The 23,168-nt window shown below is 48.7% G+C and overlaps 1 protein-coding gene across 4 annotated transcripts in view; it reads left to right on the plus strand.

The window, feature by feature from the left end:
- CDC42BPB (CDC42 binding protein kinase beta) overlaps window positions 1-23,168 on the plus strand; it is a 111,852-nt gene that overhangs the window by 42,474 nt on the left and 46,210 nt on the right. For 3 of the 4 annotated variants that reach the window (XR_014243301.1, XM_082387408.1, XM_082387407.1), the window contains exons 3-5: window positions 4,931-5,014; window positions 8,820-8,915; window positions 16,158-16,306. Coding sequence is in view for 2 of the 4 variants with exons in the window: in XM_082387408.1 (XP_082243534.1) it covers window positions 4,931-5,014; window positions 8,820-8,915; window positions 16,158-16,306 (329 nt within the window). In the remaining 2 variants the exon portion in view is untranslated. Of the gene's footprint in view, window positions 1-4,930; window positions 5,015-8,819; window positions 8,916-16,157; window positions 16,307-23,168 lie in introns of those variants that run through there. The other variant, XM_082387409.1, reaches the window with a different exon arrangement.

Consider the following 23,168-nt stretch of genomic DNA (forward strand, 5'->3'; position numbering starts at 1 on the left):
TGGCGAGCCCCGTCTCTCGTCCTCATACCCTCCTCTCCCTCACCCAGCCTGGTCTTCATACCCACCCCTTCCCCAGCCCACTGCTAAGAGCGCATCTCACCAAGGAGTGGGTAGAGGGGAAGTAGCGCCACCGGGGGGCTGCTTTGGTGGCAGCCTTGTCCTCTGGGACGGCATCTCCTCCCAGGCCGACCTCGGAACGACCCTGGATCCAGGACTCCCCGACGGAATTCAGCTCTGGGCTGGGATGGGACAGGGAGGTTGTTGGGTTTTTCTTTTTAAATATTAAGGTATACTTCCATGTAAAATGCACAGATCTAGGTGTATGGTTTGAGTTATGACAGATGTCTACACCTGTGTAAGCAGCACCCCAGTCTATACAGAGCATTTCTATTCCCTAGAAAGTTCCTTCCTGTTTCTTTCCAGAGCCTCCACCTCCTGTAAGCCCCACCCTTCCCCAGGTGGCCACTCTCCCGATGGCCACCAACAGGGAAAAATTGAATTCTGCATAGAAATAACAGATCTCTGAGCTCTAGGTAGGATGTGATGAGGTAAGGGAAGGTTTTTGTTGTTGCTCAGTGAGAAGAAAGAGGAAGCCTTTGAAAGCTAAACCCAATTCAATCCGCTGTATACTTTCACCAACTGGCTCCCTTGTACCAGGAGCTGTGCCGGGCTGCTGGACACAGCGCTGAGCAAGGCCCAGGCCCACACGGAGCTCCGCAGTGACAGCGAGCCCGTTAGGGTGTTGGGGGCCAGGGGCAGGGAGAGACTCCAGGGCAGGAGCCGGGCGGCCTTTGGGAGGAAAAAAGGAAGCACAGGAGAGAGCATTGTTGTGTCAAAACAGCTGGCGGTTACTTTTAGTACTCTTCTTTGCCAAAGGACTTGATGCGAAACTCAGTTCCTGAGTTTAAAGAAGATAACATTGATCACTTTTTAGCTCTTCCCAAATTAAGAGAACGTGTTCTCGGAGCCCCCCCTTTGCCTTTGCTCCCTCTCCAGGCTTTAGCAGCTACTTTGTGCATTCCCCACCCCCTCCCCCTCCATCGTCTCTCCCTGGGCCCTGTGGCCTGCGCTCAGCCCGCCAGCCCTCCGTGCCCAACTGCTCCGGCCCCTTGGCCAGTCTGGGTCCCCTGCACGCGCGCGCCAGCCTTCCGGCCACAACTAGAATTCCGGGCTCTGTGGCTTGTAGTCCCGCCACCGCGCTGCCCCCCTGGGAGAGTCTCGTAATCACGTACCTGAAATGCGGCCAACTGCAGCCTCTCTGTCTCTGACAGCACCACGTGGATCACAGGAGTGAGGATACCCTTAATCATTGTTGCATCCAGGGTGTTCTTCACATACGGTTCTGATTGAATGATGGGCCAGGGAAGGGTGAGAGTCTGTGTGCGCACCCACCTTGGTGCACAGGTGTGTGTACCTGTGCTGCTGAGACCACGGCACGGGCTGCTCAAGAGCCCTGCCCCTGAGAAAGAGCTCGCGGAGTCCGATTTGAGGGGAGCGTATGAAACGCTTACCTCAGCGGAGTTTAGCAAAACGTTTCTAGATGATTATTCAAACAAGGATTGGAGTCCTGGGGCATTGCCCTTTTTCTGGAGCACAGTGGCTTTGAGAACACCTTCGTCCTCCCCTCAGCATCTCGGGGACAGCGGCCCAGGAAGTTCCTGAGACGCTGCCACCCTTCTGGAGGCTCGTTCCTCAGCTCCCGGGGTGCGGTGCCCAGGACCGTGCTTTCGGCGTGACAGCAGCTCCCCGCAGATGACTGTGCGCCGAGCAGCCCAGGCCTCGCGTGCTCTCACAGACGTGAGCCCCTGGAAGCCTTGCGGCCGCTGGCTACGCCGCTGACCCACCGGCAAGACGAGAAGTCAAGGCCGGAGCGGGGGGGCCTGGCCCCAGGGCGGGCTATGGGGGCGCCACTTGAACCCCACCTGCATGACCCAAGGCCTGTGTGTCCAGACACTGTGCCCTGCCGTCTCTCTTGTTCCTAGAATGACTTAAAGAAACAAAGCTTTGAAAGCTTTGTTTAGAAACGGTTTCAAATTAACAGAACAGTTGTATGAATACAATGGTTCAAAAACAGTCTAACCCTTTACCCAAATTCCCTTTTGTTAGCATTTTATCTCATTTTCTTGATCGTATTATAGTGTGCTGCTCTCGCTGGAGCTTGCTCCCTCCCTCCCTCCCTGTGTGTGTGTGTGTGTAATTTTTACTGAACCACTGTGGATACGTTGCTTATGTCAAGCAAGGCCCTCTACCCCTAATACTTTAGTTCCTGTTCTGATAGGGATGGTCTTTGACATAACCATAGTTCATAAACTTAAATTTAGAACTGATAGAACACTTTTTATCCAATCTGCTGTCTTATACCAGTTTGGCCCAGTGATGTTCTTTGTTTTACCTTTTCCCTCTTGTACTGGATCTGGGCTGGCATCAGGTATTATACTTAATGGTCATGTTCCAGAATCACTTTTTAATGTTTTGTAAAATTATTTTGATTTGTATTTCTTTGCTGAAGTGTCTAATTTTGGAGAGATTTATAGGATTATCATCTCTCTTTGAAGGAATTCAGACTAAGTTTTTGGCTAGGAAGAAGCTTCTGGTAAACCAAACAAGGTTCTCTAAAAATTATTTCTTTTATAGGTCGTTGTACAGTAGAGAAGGTTGTTGTTTTTGGTTTTTTTACATTAAATTTTACTTGTCTACTTATTCTTTTTTTTTTTGGCTGCGTTGGGTCTTGATTGTGGTACGTGGGCTTCTTGCGGTGGCTTCTCTTGTTGCGGAGCATGAGCTCTAGGCGCGTGGGCTTCAGTAGTTGTGGCGCACGGGCTTAGTTGCTTCGCGGCATGTGGGAACTTCCCGGACCAGGGATCGAAACCGTGTCCCCTGCATTGGCAGGCGGATTCTTAACCACTGCGCCACCAGAGAAGTCCTTGTCTACATATTCTTGGTTTGATACATGTTTTCCATGGACAAATACATTCTTTTTCCTTCTACGTATTTTATCAGAGCCATCTTGCATGTTTTCTGGAAATGGTCTGTGCCCTAATAGGCCTCTTGTAAAGAATCAAACTTCCTGTGTTCTGCGTCTCATTTCCAGCAAGATCTGGATCATTCACGAGGCTCAACATTTTCAGAATTTCATTATTTTCCTCAAAGGTTAACAACTCTACCATTCTTGCCAAGTTAGACCTTTTGTGTAGTAACTACTATGTGATTTTTTTTTTTTTTTTTAACTCTAGTATCTCAGCTATCCAGATTAGAGCTAATTCCCAGGAAGAAACAGACACTTCTAACATGATGACAGAGTGTGTGCCCAGAATTCTTGTTCTTAGACATGTCGGAGAGCCTACAAAGCCTTTATTTACGCACCGTTTATTTTTAATTTATTCAGAGTCGTAGCGAGTTTGGTCAGTGGTTTCTAAGACCGTAGCGAATAGACAGCAGCTTAGGTGTGGTGTGACCGTAGCGAATAGACAGCAGCTTAGGTGTGGTGTATCATGGAGTGGCAGTGAGAGGGGTGACTGAGGGCGATGGCCGGAGGGCGATCTCGGTGCACTCGTGGGCAGGGGGCCCTGGCTGGGAGCCCTGCAGAGGAGGGCAGGTGCCTCTGGCCATCTGCAGGCTCTGGGGCCACATCAGGGCACGTTCGTGGTGGACCCCCAGCCCCGCCCGTTGTCATCAGGCTCCGGGAGGATTATATCTAATTATGACTATCAGTATAATATAGTCCTAAAAGGCACACGCCTGAGGATGAGCCTCTGCCGCTTCTTAGGCGTGTTGTTTAACCCCTCTGGGCCTCTGATTTCACATCTGTAAAGTAAGGATATTAGAAATAGCCACCACCCAGGGCTCTGGAGACGATTAGCTGAGAGGGTGCATGTCCGTTGTTCGGCACAGCTCCGGGCATGGGAAGTGTTCCGTGAGTGTCAGCTCTCATGGTCACTTCAACGATGTTGTTGTGTGGTGGTGTTGTTTAGAAAGCAAGGAAGTAGGTGATTCACTTTTAGAACTCTTTGTTCCAACCCTGCTGTGTGGCTGCCTGCCATTGGCAGCAGAAAGGCTCAGAAGTTATTATCACTGCTTATGGTTTTGTGAAGGGGACTGAGGTCAACGAATGACTGATTTATACAGGGTAGGATGTACCGTATGATGGTGCAGACATCACATCTGGTGTTGGTAGTAATGGAAGAGCTCATTTGAAATTTGATGAAGACCAGGAGTCCCAAGAGGACTTCCTGGAAGAGGTGGCATTTGAGTTGTACCTTGAAGAATGTGGGTGACAGCCAGCACGCTAAGGGCTAATAACTATGTGCCTAACCATTCTGAGCACATTAACTGTGTTGACTCTTTTGATCCGCACAGCAATCTTAGGCCAGTCCTACTGTTATCCATTTCCTAGTTGTAGAAACTGAGGCACAAAGAAGTGAATTTGCCCAAGTTACACTCCAGAGCCCCCCCAGGTACTCACCAACCCAGTGAAGAAAAGATCCCGGAGGTAAGCCCGGGCACGTGCAAAGGCTGGCCGTGGGCATGAGAGGTAGACATGGGCATCGGTGGAGGCAGGTAGGCGTGAGCGGGGATGGAGCCCTTGAATGCAGGAGGGGAGCTTGGGAGCCACTGACGAACTTCAAAAGCCATTACTGTGAAAATCCCCAGACACACCAGAGTAGAGGCCAGCAGACCCCCGTGTGCACCGGTGCTCAGCACTGAAGCGTTTTGGACTGAGCAGGTGAGATCATTCAAGCTGCAGTGTGGTTAAAATCAAGTTTTGATGCTTAAAAGGGCAAATCTTTATTCACATAGAAAACTTTACTTTCCTTAACAGGTCATTTTCCAGGGTTTCCAGGCAATTAAGATTTCACTGTAGTTATATGAAATGTGCTGACCTTTTGTGTTCCGTTAACTAAATTTTTTTAAACTCCCATTTGTGTGGCAGGTTGCTGTTGTCAAAATGAAGAACACTGAACGCATATATGCCATGAAAATCCTCAACAAGTGGGAGATGCTTAAAAGAGCAGAGGTAAGTGTGGAGCATTAAATAAATAAGTAAACAGGGGTTTATATGCAAGGAAAGGGGTGATGAAGCCCAGCTGGGTAAGACCACGTCTGGGCCTTCCTTCCTTGACAAGAGCAAGCCACCCTTTGTAAACAGGACCTCAGCCCCCTCCCAGTGCCGTCTGCCTTGGTGCTGACTCATTACCAGGTAGGTGCCCTGCTCGTGAGCTCCCCCTCAGGTGTGTCTGCAGGGGCAGTTTAAAACCTCCATGGAGGGACTTCCCTGGCGGTCCAGTGGTTAAGGCTCCACACTTCTACTGCAAGGGGCCCGGGTTCGATCCCTGGTCGGAGAACTAGAATCCTGCATGCCTGTGGCGTGGCCAAAAAAAACCAAAACAAAACAAAACCCTTCAGGCATTTATCTCAATTCTGCTCCCTCTGCAGAAGGAACTCTTGAATTTGGAAATGTTTTGTACCCCCTCCTCGAGGGGAGTGAAGATTATAAATAAAAGTAGGTGGCTGCTGCATGGCAGCCTCTGACCCGCTTTTTCTTTCTTCTTCGTCCATCCCTGTGGCGGCTGTTCCGTGCCCCCGACCCCGCTCTCCCCAGCCCCTCACCCAGCCCCCACTGAGACACAGGCTCTCCCTCTGGTCCTCGCCAGGCTCGCCTCCGCTGCCTCCCAGTGTCTGTCTGTACCACCTGGCCTGTGTGTGCCTCCATTTAACATTCGCCTCGGGGCCAAGGGTCCTTCCTTTCCAAGGGCACGTTGCCATCAACCTCCTGGCTTTGTCCTCTCTGAGCCGCCCCATCACTGTCCTTTGTCCTCTGATTGGCTCAGTGCCCGCTCTGCACCCAGGCCGCTGTTCCCTTCCTCACGCCGCTGCTGCCCTTTGTTTGCCCGGGGCTCTCCCCTCCAGCGTCGGCCACCTCCTCCTTTGGACATTCCTTCTGTGATTTCTGGCCTCTCCCATCCTGTCACTAAACCCTCCTTGTGATTCTGGGGGCCCTTTCCTCTTTTGTTCTGGATTTTTACCTGCCGATGACAGTCGCCACCTTGTGCGGACAGTACACACGCCTCTCACTGAGGCCGCCTGGCTCTCCTGAGCTCAGGTTTTCCCTCCCTCGCCGGGCACTTCCGCTTCAGCGTCCCCCCCCCCGGCGTCTCAGGTTCATCATGTTGAACTGTGTGTGGCCTCTCCTCCTTCCCTGTCCACACCCGTTTCCTCTTTCCAGCTGTGGCACCCCGCACAAGGTCTTACAACTGTTCATCGCTCAGTAAATGCATGTTGGTTGACTGAGTCGTCACCAGTTTTGCAGCCACCAGGGCCTGAAATGTGGGTGGCCCATGACTCGGCCTCAGCCACCCCCTTCCGAGCCTCTGTCCCTCTTGGCTCCGCTGGTGTCCTCCCCACCATCCTCACCCATCGCCTTCCTCACCGCGTGCTGCAGCCTCGGCCCCGGCAGCCCTTCTTCATGTCGTCGCTGGCATGTTGGCAAACACAGGAAAATCACGGAAGCAGTTCTCTTGTGGGGGAAAAAAGCTACTGTTGCATGCAAGTTTGGGAAAGGAATAAGTGTTTGGGGAAAGAAATACTAGTAGCAAATTCTATTGAAGTTTATATTTTTACAGGAGTGATTGATTTTTGAAAGGTGATAGCTGAGCCGTATGTGATATGACTTGTTATGTTAACCTCTGGAGTGAAGTGTGTGTGAGGTCCTCAGGTTAAGGAGAGGTGATTCTCACCTTATCATACTAGTTAGTATTTACCCAGATGTCACCGTGAGTGAGTACATTTTTAAAAAGTAAATACTGCCTTTTAAATGTAAATCTGGTTACACAGAACCTATTTAATTGGCATACTCAGTACCAAGTCCAAGATTGTCTGCTAATCATGGTGATTATCCTAGAATGTGTATAATGGGCTGTAAGTATATGTGTGTGTGATACATATAAAAATGTAATATAGGTACAATGCTGGTTAAGGTAATTTATCTTTTTATTCACGTTTCATTTAGTAGGCTTATTGTATTGTTTTTTGTTTTTTGTTTATTTTTGGCTGCATTGGGTCTTCGTTGCTGCATGTGGGCTTTCTCTGGTTGCATCGAGTAGGGGCTACTCTTCGTTGTGGTGTGTGGACTTCTCATTGTGGTGGCTTCTCTTGTTGCGGAGCACGGGCTCTAGGCATGTGGACTTCAGTAGTTGTGGCACATGGGCTCAGTACTTGTGTCTCACGGGCTCTAGAGCGCAGGCGCAGTAGTTGTGGCGCACGGGCATAGTTGCTCTGCGGCATGTGGGATCTTCCCGGACCAGGGCTCGAACCTGTGTTCCCTGCATTGGCAGGTGGATTCTTAACCACTATGCCACCAGGGAAGCCCTTAGTAGGCTTATTTTAAACATTTAATTTTATAATATTGACTTCAAAAACTCATCTTTAAAAGCATGAATTCCACAAGAGGTGGCAGTAGAAAAGTCACTAGGCAATGGAAGTTCATAATTTGTAGACCAGCCTAGGCTTTTAGTTCTTTTTTTTTTTGGTCATTAAAAAAAAACATTAGAAAGTTTATCTGCTCTTAAAACTACTGAACAGTATGTATATTTCCTCTCTGTGGGTACCATACTGGCGATCGCGGTTTAAGAACGGGCTTCATGCTGCATATTGTTAGGTAGGCACTTGAGGGTGTGGATCAGAATCTGGCGGAAACAGTGTTGCGGACACCGGGGGTTCTGGGCTGACCCCAGCCCCAGGACTCAGGTTTTCTTTCTGCTGCCCCTTCCCCAGGCCTGTGGTCTGGGGGCCATGGTAGTTCCAGAACCACTTGTCTCTGCACATCTGGACGTTGTAAGCTGCTGATAGGCCCATGTAGTTCTCTCATCTGCTTCAGTTAGGGGAACGGGACACATCTACCTCAGTCCCGTTTTAGAAAGAAAAAAACTCTTTTTAAAAGTTTAGAAAAGAAAAACTTGTAGAAAAACAAGTTCTAATGGTCACCAGGAGACTCCCTGAGAGAACCGGTGGAGCGCTTGCTGCGGTGCTGTGTGTGCAAACCCTCCCCTAGGGGTGCTGTTATTTTTCTTAAGCTTTGCAAGTTGGAAATACAAGGAGGAGTTAAAATCTTCTGTGGTCAAGAAAGAGGACATCTTATTATAATTATGCCAAAGACCTAGTCCCTTTTAAGTACAGATTCTACCTGTGTATTAAAGCTCTTTAAAAAAAAAAAAAAAACCCACAGCAGCCTAAAAGACGGCCTTTTGCCCATGTGCTACAGGCCGTGGATCTTCATAGTAGAATCCTGTTAGGATCCTGTGCATCAGTATACTGTAAATAAATCACATTTCTTGAAAATAACTGACCCAGATCTGTAACTCAGATCAGTAAGCAGGTTTGTGTCCTGTCCCGCCAGCCGTGTGGCTCCTGAACTGTAGGCCTGCGATGGGGGTGGGGTGGAGGGGACGGGACATGAGAAGTCGGCGACGCTGGAATGGGGGGCAGCTCAGAAGCTGTAGCTGAAATGCACGCGTGAGCTGGGGTGAACCTGGCGTGCTGGCCCTGGAAGCGGCGTGTGTGGGAGGGTGGGTGCGAGCCCGAGGTGGGGAGGTGAGTTCTCAGCGGCCCTTGGTGCACTGGGGTGAGGGTCGGGCTGCAGGAGCAGGAGAGAGCAGGGGTTCAGCTGGTGCCAGGAGCCCCACTGGGAGGCGGTGGTGCGCCTGGGTCCCTGCGTCCCAGAGGACAGGGGACACTGTCTCCGGAGCCTCTGTCTACTTGAGACTGTGCTCTGCAGGGCACTTTCCCGATGGACACAGACCGACTTTCTCCCCAATTCTTTACAGACGGCTTGTTTCCGGGAAGAGCGCGACGTGCTGGTGAATGGGGACTGCCAGTGGATCACCACGCTGCACTATGCCTTTCAGGATGAGAATTACCTGGTAGGTGTGGCTCGCCAAGAACTTAAGGGCTCTGGCAAACGGCATCTCACTGAAGTGTTTTGATTCCTTTGTGCTGCCATTGAAGAATGAGTGAGACACTTTGGAACTATCGTTGCTTAAATGTATATTTGACAGATAAAACTGAGGGTTTGTTTTCATGTAATCATCAGGTGGACTTTTTTCCTCTAATCACTAGATAAGGTGCTTATTTTATTCACTTGGTTTATTATAAACTGGGGGTTTAAAACATTTTCTATCTTGAATTACGTAAAAGAATAAGAAATTGCTGTGGGGATTTAAAATGTTTGACCCTTTAACTGAGTGGCTGTTTCTGCCACGTTTCCCTGACGGCCAGGTTGGGTGGCACGTGCTGGTTCGCAGCCCTCCCCACTGGAGCCGCTGACACAGGTTTTGGGGTGACTCTTGGTCCCCTTGTTCTTGTCACCTGTTTGTTCTGATTGGAGCTGGGGCTCACTTGCGGTGTAGGCTAATCAGCTTTGTGATTCACGTGTGTGGGTAGAATTGAGCTCCAACGCCTAGTAGAACAGATGCAAGACAACCAGTTCGGAGTGAAAGGGAAACCAGACCTTTGGCTCAGGCCCTGAGTGACTCACGACTGCTTTGTTAGGACTTTCAACTCTGAGAATGACTTTCCAGGTTTGCCTAAACCTAAAAATGTCTGCACCGTGGAGCTCTGGGTAGACGGGGCCTGGGCAGACCTCAGGGAAGTCGGTCTCAGCCCAGCTCCTCCCCGGGGCACAGCCGGCACGTTTCCCCAGCAGTGGCCGCACGGGGCTTCGAAGGCAGGGGCCTCGGCTGTGTTCTCGAGAACAGCTGACTTGTAAGTTCACTCTCAGTAGTGGGCTCCATTTGCTTACAACAAGTGGAGTCATGGAGGATTTCTTTTATTGATCTTAAAATAATCCCTTGCAGACATCAGAGAAATCCCTTAGATTCAGTAGTCTAGGATTAGGTAAAACAGTTTGCTATACTCTTTATTTAGATTGAAAAGATACGTGTTTTGATGGAAGGGGCGGCTGGGGTCTGTTGAGCACAGCCTGTGGGTTGTCGCGGTCAGTCTTCCCGGTGGCCAAGTGAGTTAGGCATTCATGGTTTTTCACCATTTTATGAATGGGGTCTGGGGCAAGGAGGGAGGAAGTCATTTGTCCAAGCTTATCACACAGATACAGGGATTGTGCCAGGACCCAGCCCAGGCCCCTCTGGCAGGAGGTGGTGCCCGGCGCCCTCCCTCTGGCCGAGGGCAGAGTCCTCCTGCCCTGGGGCCATCTCTCCATAACCCGTTGCTTCCGGGACCAGTGTCCCTGCGTTGAGTGGACTGTCTCCAGTTCACTTCCTATTTTGATAAGAACTGAATGAAGTCTCTAAGGAATGCTAGTCTGGGTCTGTACAGAAGGAAGACAACTTTTTTTGTTTCAAATATTTTTCCTGCAGTCAGCATAGCGTGTTGCCAGCTTATTCTGAGTTAGGACAGCCGGTAAGGAATTCCGGTGACGGAGCATCTTCTTGAGTTTGGGAGCTGCCCAATCAGACGTATGGTGAAAACTGCAGAGAGAAGGGTGGCAGGGGCCCTGGCGCTCCCTAGTTCGTGAACACGGGGCTGCAAGACCGGGTTTGGCTCCTGCCTCTGCCACCCGCGAGCGGCGTTTTTAGGGGCAGTCGCTGCCTTGCGGGGAGGAGGTGAGGAAGAACGAGGCGGGAAGTGGGCGGCCTGAGTGCCGCTGGGGCGCAAGGCGCAGTGGGGTGAGGGGTCTTTCGTGACACGGAGCCCACCCCACAGAGCCCGCTTGCGTTAGAGTTGCTACTGTGGGTATCTAGACTGGGCATTTCGTAAAAATTAAACTTGTTTCACCAGTAACTAAAAGGGTGTTGCCTTGTTGACTTAAGTCAGGATTGTGTGTTATGTGACAGAAGACGTAATTGGTAGCGTTGTCTTATTCCAAAAATACGTTTCTACTTGCCTGCCTTATCAGCCTTTGCAGGTTACTCTTCTTGTAAACTTGTTTTCCAGGAGCCCATCAATCATATTTGGCACCGCTGTGATACACTTTTGTTTTTCTTTTCAGATTTCTAGGTGGTCAGGCAAACTGTTGAGGCTCAGCTAGATATGGCGCTTGCCTCACTCCCACTGTTTTCTTTAGCGGCTGAAGATCTTGGCCGCTCACCCACCTGCTCTCCCTCACCCGCGTGTCCGTCCGCAGGTGCTGTGGTCTCTTCCCCCGGATTACCTGCGCTCTGCGCAGCTGTCGTTCTCCCCACCGTCCCCAGCGCTGTCACCCTCACCTCCTGCCGGGCCCCTCTCTGGTCCTGCTCCCGTCCCTCCCCCTCGAGTCTGCCCTGCACAGGGCGGCCAGAGGGAGCTGTAAGCGTGGAGCAGGGTGCAGCTTCTCATGGCTCTCAGAGGGGAGCCCGAAGTCCCCGCCGTGGCCCGCGAGGCCTGGCCTCACCCTGTCCGCACTCACCGTGCTCCGCCCCAGTCACTGGTTCCCGTGTCTCCAGGGCCCGTGTTCCTGCTCCTCTCAGTCCCTTTGTCTGGAAGGCGACCCTTGGCCCAGCCGGCGCCCTCCTGCCCTTCAGACCCCCGGGCCTGGATCCTCGCGGTGGTCCGTGTGCGGGGGCCGCCAGTCGGGCCCTCCCACGCCTATAGTTGGGTTTTCTTCCTGGTCCCCGTCACTCTGAATTCCTGTGTTCACCTACCCCCACGTGATGTCAGCCCCGCGGAGCAGGGACCCGTCGCCTGGCGGGGTGCCGACAAGTTTGTTATTGAGAGAGTGAGCGAGCAAACGTCCTTTGAGAGTCCTCTGCGTGACCGCAATTGTGCCAGGTGCGGGAGAGACAGGACTCCCGCCCGTAGAAGCTGCTCTTGGATGGAAGGGATGGGCGACGGTGCCAGGAGGCCAGGGTGGGAGGCCCGGCCGAGGCTGCCGTCGGGCAGGAGGGGGCAGGGAGGTCAGGGAGGCTTCTCAGCGGAGGGGCCAAGTGAGGTGAGTCTTGAAAGCCGAGTTCCGAGGCAGGATGGGAGGGCTGTTGAGAACCGGGATCTGCAGGGAAGGCCTCCTCCTTAGACAGGCCCGGCCACAGGCTGACGGCTGCCCTCTCCCAGGAGACAGTGCGCCGCGTTTAAGATCAAGGGCCTGCAGTCCAGTTGCCTGGGTTCACATCCTAGCTCTGCCGCTCGCTAGCTGGGTGACTTAGGCCGCATCATCAAGCCCCCTTTCCTTACCTGTAAACCGCGGTCATGACAGTAGCTGTGGCGAGGGCTGTTTTGAGGATTAACAGTGATGGTGGCCGTAAGTCGTAGAACCTGAAGGCACAGCACGTCATAGTTACACCACGAATGGTAGCTCTTAGTACTAGGGTCTCCATAATACTGAAGGATTGTCTCTCTGGCTGAGTCATCGGGGAGTGGGATTTCCTCTCTCTGTTCGTTGGTTCAAAGTTAACTGCTCAGACCAGAGCATCCATCTCTTAAAAGCATCAGAGGGGGCGGTCCCTGTGAGGAGCAGCTTCTCCAGCAGTAGGGGCGCCGGCAGTAGCAGTCTCTCTCTGACTGGTGGGATGACCCCGTCGGGTCTCCACAGCCCCTGGGGCTCCTCCGCCCTAGCCTCGGGTGCAGCCAGAGGGGCTGCCTTGCGGTGGAAGACTGTCTTCTGGTGGAAGGCTGCCCAGCACCGCTGGCCCCGGGCCCGTGGGCGCCGGGCGAAGGGCCGGCCCAGCGCCGTCGGTGGGGCGCACCCAGCGCCTCGGCCTTTGCCCTCTTGGGGCTCTGGTCTCCACTCCAGCAGTGCATTCTCTGACCCTTCCGTGGGGATGCACCCATAGGAACTTACCTTTCAGTTTGTTCATGAAACTGTTTTTCTAATAAGAGCCGCTGGTTTTGTGATTTTAGATGATTCACCTCCCTTTTCTGGTCCTGTGTCCTCTTCGTGTGGCAGGAGAACCTGGAGAAATAGTTTTAAACCGCACAGAACTTGATGGAGTATTATTTGTGCTCCCATTTTGGGCCATTAGCTTTTAGAGCACCTCCTGCAGTATCGAACCCTTCAGTCATTTTTTCCACTGATTAAATATATGTACGTGTATATATGTATTTTCCCTATCTAGGCAGTTATTATCTTAGCATTTGCTCTGAAGAAGATGGTCTGTCATAATCAAGGATGTTTGTCATCTCCACATATTTTTTTTCCTAAAGGAGTTGGCGTCTTCTGCCTATGCTGGTTCGTGTGTGCCTCTTGACATGATTTATAAAGTCCTTCCAATTTTGGAGGGGGAGGATTTCTCACAAAGAAAAAGAAAATGTTCCTGTCCAGGAAGTTTTCACTCTAGCATATCTTCAGAAGAAGATCATCTGTTTTTCATAATCAAGGATGTTTGTTATTTCCACATTTTTTTTTTAAGAAGTTGGCATCTTCTGCCTGTGCCAGTTTGTGGTCTAGACAAAGAGTATCCAAGTGTTGGGATGTCCTGCCCCCACGTCCCCCACACGCTTGATCCCTCCCTGGACCGATTGCAGACTTACCACCCATGGCCCTGGGGGAGTCGAGTCCCACACAGAGTTGGAATCAGGCAGGTCATCAACTGCTGGAATCACTCAAATGAGGTGTGGCCATTCCCGAGGTTCCCAGGCAGAGAAAGCGGGTCAGGTGCAGGTGACACAGCTTTACTGACGACAGTGATGGCTCAGTTCACCAGGGAATGCAGCACGGACCCTGAGAACAGGTTATGTAGTGTGTGCTGAGCCAGCAGAGATACCCGACAGACCATAGCCCGAGATGCCCTTTCTCAAACATTAAATATCCTCCCTGCACTTGTAGAAACACCAGCCCTTCGGGGAGCAGACCCTTGGGGAGACTGAGGCTCAGCTGCCTATCCGTGGGCCGAGGTCTCCAGTGAGACACCGTGAATCTGCGTCTGCTCTTTCCTCTCCTGCCTTTACTGTAGGTGAAATTTCCACATACATTTATTTTCCTTTTGAATTTTGTATTTCATTAGTCTCTCACTATATCCGTGAATCAACACAAAACTATTTTAATTTTCAATTCTTTATAATGTATGTTATGGGACTTCGTTCTGTTTTTTTCTTCAGACATTTTGAAAATATTATTTGTTTATTCGTCTTTAACCTGATTAAAAAATGGGCGGAAGGGACTTCCCTGGTGGCGCAGTGGTTAGGAATCCACCTGCCAGTGCAGGGGACACGGGTTTGATCCCTGGTCCGGGAAGATCCCACATGCTGCGGAGCAACTAAGCCCGTGTGCCACAACTACTGAGCCTGTGCTCTAGAGCCCGTGCACTACAACTACTGAGCCCGTGTGCTGCAACTACTGAAGCCCGCACACCTAGAGCCCGTGCTGTGCAGCAAGAGCAGCCACCGCAATGAGAAGCCTGCGCACCGCAACTAAGAAAGCCCGCACGCAGCAATGAAGACCCAACACAGCCAAAATAAATAAATTAAAAAAATTAAAAAATGGGCGGAAGAACTGATTAGACATTTTTCCAAAGAGGAAATGCAGATGACCAACAGGCACATGAAAAGATGCACAGCATCGCTAATCATCAGGGAAATGCAAATCAAAACCACAGTGAGATATCACCTCACACCTGTCAGAATGGCTATCATCCAAAAGAACACAAATAACGAAACGTTGGCAAGGTTGTGGAGAAAAGGGAGCCCTCCTACACTGTTGGTGGGAATGTAAATTGGTGGAGCCAGTATGGAGAACAGTATGGCAGTTTCTCAAAAAGCTAAAAATAGAATTACTGTATGACCCAGCAATTCCACTCCTGGGTATATATCCAAAAAAACCCCACCAAAAACACTAATTTGAAAAGATATATGCACCCCAGTGTTCATAGCAGCATTTTTTTTTTTTTTTTTTTACAATTGCCAGCCTCGGCATCCATCAACAGATGAACGGATAAAGAAGATGTATATATGTATATAACATATATATAATGGAATACTACTCAGCCATAAAAAAGAATGAAATTTTGCCATTTGTAACATGGGTGGATGGAGGGTATTATGCTAAGTGAAATAAGTCAGAGAAAGACAAATATTGTATGATATCACTTATTTGTGGAATCTAAAAAATACAACAAACTAGTAAATATAACAAAAAAGAAGCAGACTCACAGATCTATAGAACAAACTAATGGTTACCATTGGGGAGAGGGAAGGGAGGGGGCAGTATAGGGGTAGGGAATTGAAAAGGGGGTTTCTGTGGGATTATATGAGAACATGTGTGTGAAACTTGAAAATTGTAAAGCACTATAGAGTTTAAAGAGTCTTTCATTCAGTAAAAATGAAGGGGATTGGGGTAAAATATTTCTGAAGAATATGAAAAAATGATTTGTACAAATCAAAAATAATAGCACTGCTAGTTTACATAGGAAGATTTAACGATACCAAGAAATCAGTCCTTTGGGGGGCTTCCCTGGTGGCCCAGTGGTTAAGACTCTGCACCTCTATTGCAGAGGGTGCAGGTTCAATCCCTGGTCGAGGAGCTAAGATCCCATATGCTGCCCGGTGTGGCAAAAAAACCCCACAACAATATCTTGTATATTATTCAGCCATAAAAAGGAACGAAATTTGGTCATTTGTAGAGACATGGATGGACCTAGAGACTGTCATACAGAGTGAAGTAAGTCAGAAAGAGAAAAACAAATATAGTATATTAACATATACATGTGGAATCTAGAAAAATGGTACAGATGAACCGGTTTGCAGGGCAGAAATAGAGACACAGGTGTCCCCTTATATGGACACCAAGGGGAGAAAGTGGGGGTGGGTGGATGGTGGGATGAATTGGGAGGTTGGGATTGACATACATACACTAACATGTATAAAGTAGATAACTAATAAGAACCTGCTGTATAAAAATAAATAAAGTGAAATCCAAAAAAAAAAAGAGAAACCAGTGGTCCTTTCATCAGTTTATAAATAGAATGTGACTTCTGTATTGAGACCATCTGATTGTGTTGTACAGGTAGAAGTTTTATTGACCAGAAGAATAAGTGTTTACTGAAATCTGCTCTCAGCTACAGCAGCATTCTGGTCCATCAGGGCCCTGGTTCTGGGGGCAAGTCCTGGATGACAGGAACGACAGGAAGCCGCCCCCGACCTGAGGAGCCCGGAGCTCCTGCAGTGCGAGCTGACCTTTGGCGGTGAGGTTTCGTGGTGACTCGGTGTTGTCTTCTCTGCCCTTCTCTTCCCAACTGTAGTACTTAGTCATGGATTATTACGTGGGTGGCGATCTACTGACCCTGCTCAGTAAATTTGAGGACAAGCTTCCAGAAGATATGGCAAGATTCTACGTTGGTGAAATGGTGTTGGCTATCGATTCCATCCATCAGCTTCATTACGTGCACAGGTAATCACCGTGTCGTATATTTCATGGAACTCACCTTTAATGAGTCAGGATATTCCCTTCAGAGCCCCCTGAGTCGTGGACCCCAGTTGCAGGCTGTGCAGGGAAGTCGTGCGGTTAGTGGGTCCTCCCTTTGACTGCCATGATGCAGGACGCCTTACCAGGCCGCCGCTTTGCACCCCAGCACCTGGCTCCCAGGAGACCCCAGCTTTACGGGACTGTTGTGACGCTCTAATTGCTGTCAGCTGAAGTCACCTTGTCTTTTGATATTTACCTGCCATCGGCTCATGTTCTCCCCTGCCCACCCCCCAGAGCTCATGCCTCAGTCACCCATAAAACACTCAGGAAAGGGGGCTTGGGTTGAGGAGAGGGGCTCACATCACAGCATCGTAAATGAATTGAGTGAGTGTAACTGCTCTTGCATGTCAGGCGGGGGTGGGGGGGCCCCCTCCTGCCCTCCCCCCCTCCCCCACCAGGACAGCGGCCTTAGTGCCTCAGCCAGCCTGTGCCTCTGTGTCGGTCTCATTCTGCCATTTAAGACAGTGCTTTAGTCCTGTGGGGTTTGGGTGGGGTTTTGTTGGTTTTGTTCTGTTTTACTTATTTTTATCAAAGTATTTCACGGCAGTAGCTTTAAAAAGTCAAATCGTTGTACAGGGCTTATAACAAAACGTGAGTCTCCAGCCATCCCCCACTCTAATGCCCCTTGCCATAGGTAATGATGGACAATTTTTACTTGTTTCTTCTGTTTACTTTCATATTTCTAAATAACGGGCTTCTGTTGCTGTTTCACCTTATGTGGGGGGTGGGGAGGTCTTAGACCACGTCTGTCGAAATGGAGATTTGACTCTTTGACACAGGTAAGTACATCTCTCTCTCATCCCTGTCTCCCACACAAACTCTCAAACTTCCTTCTCCCATCTGGCCCCAGTTAGTAAAATACAGTTGGCCCTTGAACAGCATGGGTTTGAACTACACGGGTCCGCTTATACTCAGATTTCTTTCACTAAATACATACTGCAGTCCTACACGGTCTGTGGGTGCAGACCCACGGGTATGGAGGGCTGACTGTGAAGTTTTACTCAGATTTTCGACTGCGCAGAGGTTGGCACCCCAGCCCCGGTGTTGTTCAGGGGTCAAATGTAATAACTTTTGGTTAGATCAGTGTTTGGTGTTTATAATATACTGTGTAAATATTACAGATGAGCCTTGTGGTATGAATAGTTACACTTCCTATGTAAAGTTTTGTTTCCTCTGGAGTTAATAATTGCACTGTTTTTTCTTTGGCTACTTCTCTCTTTATGTAGCTGCCACTAACTATCCCCAAATATCATGACCAAAGTATAAAGCTCTGTACATTCAGACACACCAGCCGTCCTCGGTCTACCTTCCTGGATCCATCCCTTCTGTCTTTCCCACGCCTTCCTGCTCTGGTGGCTCTCATCCTGAGGTTTCTTTTTGAGTGGAGAGGTTCTCTTCCCATCTCCCTGGGATGGGCTCCCTTGTTTTCTGAGTCGTGCGTCTTTCTGTTTCTTGGTTTATTCTTTTGATTTGGTGGCACATATCCTCCAGCAGTTTCTGGAAAAGGAGGTGTGTGAAATAATTTTTTTGAGGGGAGCATCTTAATTCCATTCACATACGTGACTGATAGATGATCCCGTGTGGAATTCAGTGTTGCCGTCGAGAGGTTTGCAGCTGTCATGAGTCCCCTGACCTTGCACTGTGGTCGGGCTGAGCCTCTGAGCCTGTCAGGGATTTTCCTAAGCAGACGCAGCTCCTGCTCTGAGGGTAGCAGTGGCTCCCAGTGTCAAAGTAACAGCCCTTCAAGTCCTGCCAAGAGTGTGACCTCGTTGCCCTGGGAGGGGGGACAGCTTGCCTGGGGCCACACGCTCCTGCCCAGGGCGCTGTGCGTAGGTCCCCGTGTCATGGGCGAGCCCAGGGACCTGCCCCCCATAGTGGTTGCTGCTTTTAGGGCCATGAGGTTTGGGACAGGGCATTTCCTCTTTTTCCTGTTTTCTTTAATGTCGTTATGACTGCTTTTATAACAGTTATTGTTGTTGTTTTCAACATTAGATTTTATACTTTTCTTGAGAGAACTTTGCCTAATTCACAACAGAGAGATGAATGTCTTTGTATTTGTCACAGAGCTCCAGGGAAATTAATTTGACTGCCTTTTGAATAGCTTATTCTTTCCTGTTTTTCCCTAATTAGAAAGCTTTCTCCTCATTTTCTTAATTGGTTGTGTAGAAGTTTTGCTGTATCTTTTAATCTCTGGGCATGGTAGAAAACATTAAAATAATTCGAAAACTTTTTTTCCCTCAAAGTCAACTCCATATTCAGACTAAGTGCTTGAATGACCTAGTGAAAACAGTAAGCTTTGCGTTTTTGCTAGGAAGTTCACAAAGTTTGGTAATACAGGAAGTCAGTCCTACCCAGTCTCGGGGATGTGTTGTAAGTTGAGGCTGCATTTGGCGGGGCCAGAAGTAAATGAGTTTCATCAGCACGGGAGTGTTATCACTGGTGGATTTGAGGAGCGTGGTTCAGACCGTAGCTTGGGGCCCTTTCCCGTGGGAGGATGTGGGCCTTGGCGACTTCAGGCTTCTGCATGCAGAACGGCTGCTCCCCGGCTTTGGATCCCTGCGAGGCTCACTGTGCAAGAAGCAATGGGGAGCTCGGACCTGGGAGCCCGCCACCCTGGTGGGTGCTGCCGCTTCCTGAGAGGTCAGCCCCAGATACCAGCAAGGCAGAGATCGAGAGCGACAGGCTCACAGAGGATTGCAGCTGGGAAATCACATCCCCAGAGAGAACAGAATACGTACAGCTTACGATCGAAATAAGAACAGGTACGCTTTTAAGAGAAAGAATATTCAGAAAACAAAAAGGCCTTAGAAAAGAAAAACTAGAAAGCCGAGTAGAAGAGGTGTAGAGTAGGAGTAGAGGAACTGGACGAAGACAGAGGTGGTCCGGGGCCTCCAGGAGCCGGGCTGGCACGGAAGCCCGTCTGTGGAGGCACGGGGACCAGCCCTGCGCCACCTCCACCGAGCCTGTGGGTTGGTTTTGCAGTAGGAAGCCTCACGGGCGCACTGTGTGTCGCTCAGAAATGGGACAGCAGTGGGCGGGAGGGCCTCCCTTCTCAGCGCGTCACAGGCAGAACAGGAAAGGAAAATCAGACTGCAGTCTGTCCAGGGCTGTCATCCCACCCACCCAGCCACCCGGCCCCGCCCCAGCCAATTCCACCGTTTTAACCAGAGTCACAACAGCCGACAGAGAAAAGGCACTTGCGGGGGACTGGAGCTGCTTCTCAGCTGTGCGCCTGACTCTACTGGAAAAGCTGCCACCACCGGGTTTGGAGGGGGAGGATGGGCTGGGTTAGTCCCAAGCAGGGTGGTGGCCCATGGGGGCGGTCAGCTCTTGGATTGGCTGCTCTCTCGGTTGGTGCTGTGGGGGCCAGCTGCCCAGCTCAGAAGCACTGCCCTCGGCCTCCCTGCGGGTGTGCTGAGAGGGCCTTTCCTGGTAACCTCCCTGCATGCAAATGGGCAATTCAGGGTTTTTTTAAATCATATTTATTGATGATATTATATTTTAAATAGAGAGTCATGCTGCCCAGATAATCCAACACCATTGAAAAAAAAGGTGCACGCAGATGGTTAGCATGTGAACACCTCTGGAGGGTATAAAGGGAGAGGGGCAGCCTTTGTGAAGACCCTCCCCACCCGTCTTCTTAGACTCAAGTCTTGATTCACTGCTGCATAGTTAGGACTTTTCCCCCCTTTGTATCTAAAAGCAATCTGTGGGGAGACACTTTAAGATCATGCATACATCCTCTTCAGAGTTTCCCCCTACATTTAGTATCTGTTGATGATTTTTGCCTGGGCCAGCCTTTACTGTGATGGTTGCAAAATGACGATTTCCAAACTCCAGGATCCCCTCCACTTTGAAGCACCTCCCTTCTCTCCCGTTTGTCTATTTATTATCAGTGTGGGTACATGGATCCTTTGTCGCCCCAACGGTTTATAATTTGTTATTGTCTGAATTCTTTTTATGCTTATATTGTCCCATATTTGGCCAGTGGAAGCCCCTTCTAGCTGACTCCCATGTTTCTGACATGCCCTCATCGTTTTTGAGAACTGCCTTAGTTTCTGGCTCATCTCGTACCTTCTTTGAGGAACCCTGGTTCCTTTAGTGGGGAATGGTTTTAAAGACCATATCTGGGTGCTGGGTGTGCTCAGAGTTACAGGGTGTCTGCTTTAGGCCCCTCAGTGGGCAGAGTAAAGTGCATGTCCATACAAGTCTGCATTTATACACACAGACCCATGTCTAATTTGGGAATCATGAGTTACCCTTCTGGCTTTCTCCCGTTCCATTTCCGTCTCCTCCTCTGGCTCCCAGCAGCACCATCACGTCCAGTCATTTGCCCAGCCCTGCCATGTATCTGAAGTAGCTTCAGAATCGCTCTGCTTTATTACTATAATTTATAAATTTATTTATTTATTTACTTATTTTTGGCTGTGTTGGGTCTTCGTTGTGCGCAGGCTTTCTCTAGTTGCGCCGAGCGGGGGCTACTCTTCGTTGCGGTGTGTGGGCTTCTCATTGCGGTGGCTTCTCTTGTTGCGGAGCACGGGCTCTAGGCGCGCGGGCTTCAGTAGTTGTGGCTCGCAGGCTCTAGAGCGCAGGCTCAGTAGTTGTGCTGCACGGGCTTAGTTGCTCCGCGGCATGTGGGATCTTCCTGGACCAGGGATCGATCCCGCGTTCCCTGCATTGGCAGGCGGATTCTTAACCACTGCACCACCAGAAAGTCCTGAGCTACCAGGGACCCTCGCTCTGCTTTTATCCTACTAAAAACAAACCTAACCCTAGCCCTAACCCCACCTCCCAACTGCAAGTGTCAGGTTCTCTGCCGTAAGTTACTTAGGTTTGGGGTTTTTTTCTACCCCATTTCCCTTCAGTGCTGTTGTGTTATTTGTTTGAAATACAGTTGGGTTCACTGGTTTCATCAGCTTTCCATTTCAGGCGCCCCTTCCCATCTTCGTTGATTTCATTTCATTTTTTAAGCATGTAGAACACAAGCATGCTTCGATAATACCAAAACTAAACAAGGTTATACTCAGAAATGTCACTCCCTTCCTTATCGCATCCACCTCATTCCCTGCCCCTTGTAAGTAACCAGTTCCTTGTTTTCTGTTTATCGAGTGTGTGCGTGTGTGTGTGTGTGTGTGTGTGTTTATATATGCAAGATGAGCAGATATGTTTCCTTATTTCTCCTTTTCTTAAACAAAAGGTAGCATGGTTAAATATGCACTTATGCATTTTGTTATTTTCACTTAACATATATCCTAGAAATCATTCTGTATCAGTTCATGGAGCTCTTCATTCTTTTTCACATTTGCATAGCACTCCACATATATCGGTACCGTAGCTCATTCTCCTGTGGGTGGATATTTAGGTTGTTTCTAGTATTTTGCAATTATAAATAATGCAGTAATGAATAACCTTGTACATACATCTTTTTGTATTGTCGGTGTGTCTTTAGGGTGAATTCCTAGAAGTGAGATCACTGGACCAACAGAGAAATAAAATGCATATTAGATATATACTAACATTTTTTATTAGCTTTATCAGATGTTGCCAGTTTCCTTCCATAGAGATATACCTTTCTGTGTTCCTACCAGCAGTGTATGAAAGTGCCTGTTTGCTTGCAGCCTTGGCAACATAGTGTATTTTTATACTTTTGCCATCTGATGGATTAGAGATGGTATACAGTTGGGTTTTTTTGGTTTTGTTTTTTGTCTTTCTTGTGGAGTTGAATTTCATTTTTATATCTTTCTGTGTGTGTCTGTGTGAGTTGTTTATTTCATGTCATTTGCCCATTTTTCTGATTTCTAGCTTTTTCCCTTCAGTTGCTAAATATTTGCCCTTTATCTGTAATATATGTTGCAAATATTTTTTCCCAGTTTGCCATTTGCTTTTTGATTTTGCTTATTGTAGTCTTTTGCCATGCAGATTTTTTAATGTATTAAATTTATTGGTCTTGTATTACATTGGGATTTTGAGTCATAGTTAGAAGTACTTTTTTTTTTAAAACCCCAGAGAAAACGAGAACCCATGTTTTCTTCTAATAGTTTTATTTTTTACGTATGGATGTCTGATCCATTTGGAGTTTATTCTTGTATAAAGAATGGATCTGATTTATCTTTAACTAAAAGGCTCTTCAGTTGTCCCAGCATGAAACTTATTTGTGTCTTTGCCCACTGATTTGAGATAACATCTTTATTATATACTCAGTTTCTTTATGAATTTGGTCTGTTTCTGGACATTCTATTCTGTTCCATTGTCGTCTTTCTCTCTGTGCTCTGGGACCACACTACTTTAATCATGGAGGCTCGAAATCACGTAGGGCCAAGTCCCCGCATCATACCTCTTTCTCTTCAGTGTTTTTCTAGCTATTCTTCCATGTTGGTTGTTCCATATCAACTTGTCTAGCTCCAAAAAACAGGACATTTTATTTATTTATTTTTAAATTTGATGGGCCCTTTAGTCTGTAGATTCAGGTCTTTTTTACTTCTGGAAAGTTCTCTTGGAGTATAGTTTCAAATGTTAGTTATGTTTTATTGTTTTGATTTCTTTAGGGACTCCTGTTATGTGTATGTTGTGCCTTCTTTGCTTGTCTTCCATTTCAGTCTCCAGCTACTTTCTCTCTGACCCTTTTTAATTCTTTGTCTCATTTTTATTCTTCCAGACCTTTTCCTCCATTTCTTCAATGCCTTTCATTAGATTTTTGTTTAAATTGATTCTCCTTTGGCATCTTATAATTTAGTCCTTATTTCTATTAAGATTTTGTCTTTTTCTTCTGTTTCTTTCCTGGGTTAAA

Source organism: Balaenoptera borealis (genome assembly GCF_965194805.1).
Source record: "Balaenoptera borealis genome assembly, chromosome: 3".
NCBI lineage: Eukaryota > Metazoa > Chordata > Mammalia > Artiodactyla > Balaenopteridae > Balaenoptera > Balaenoptera borealis.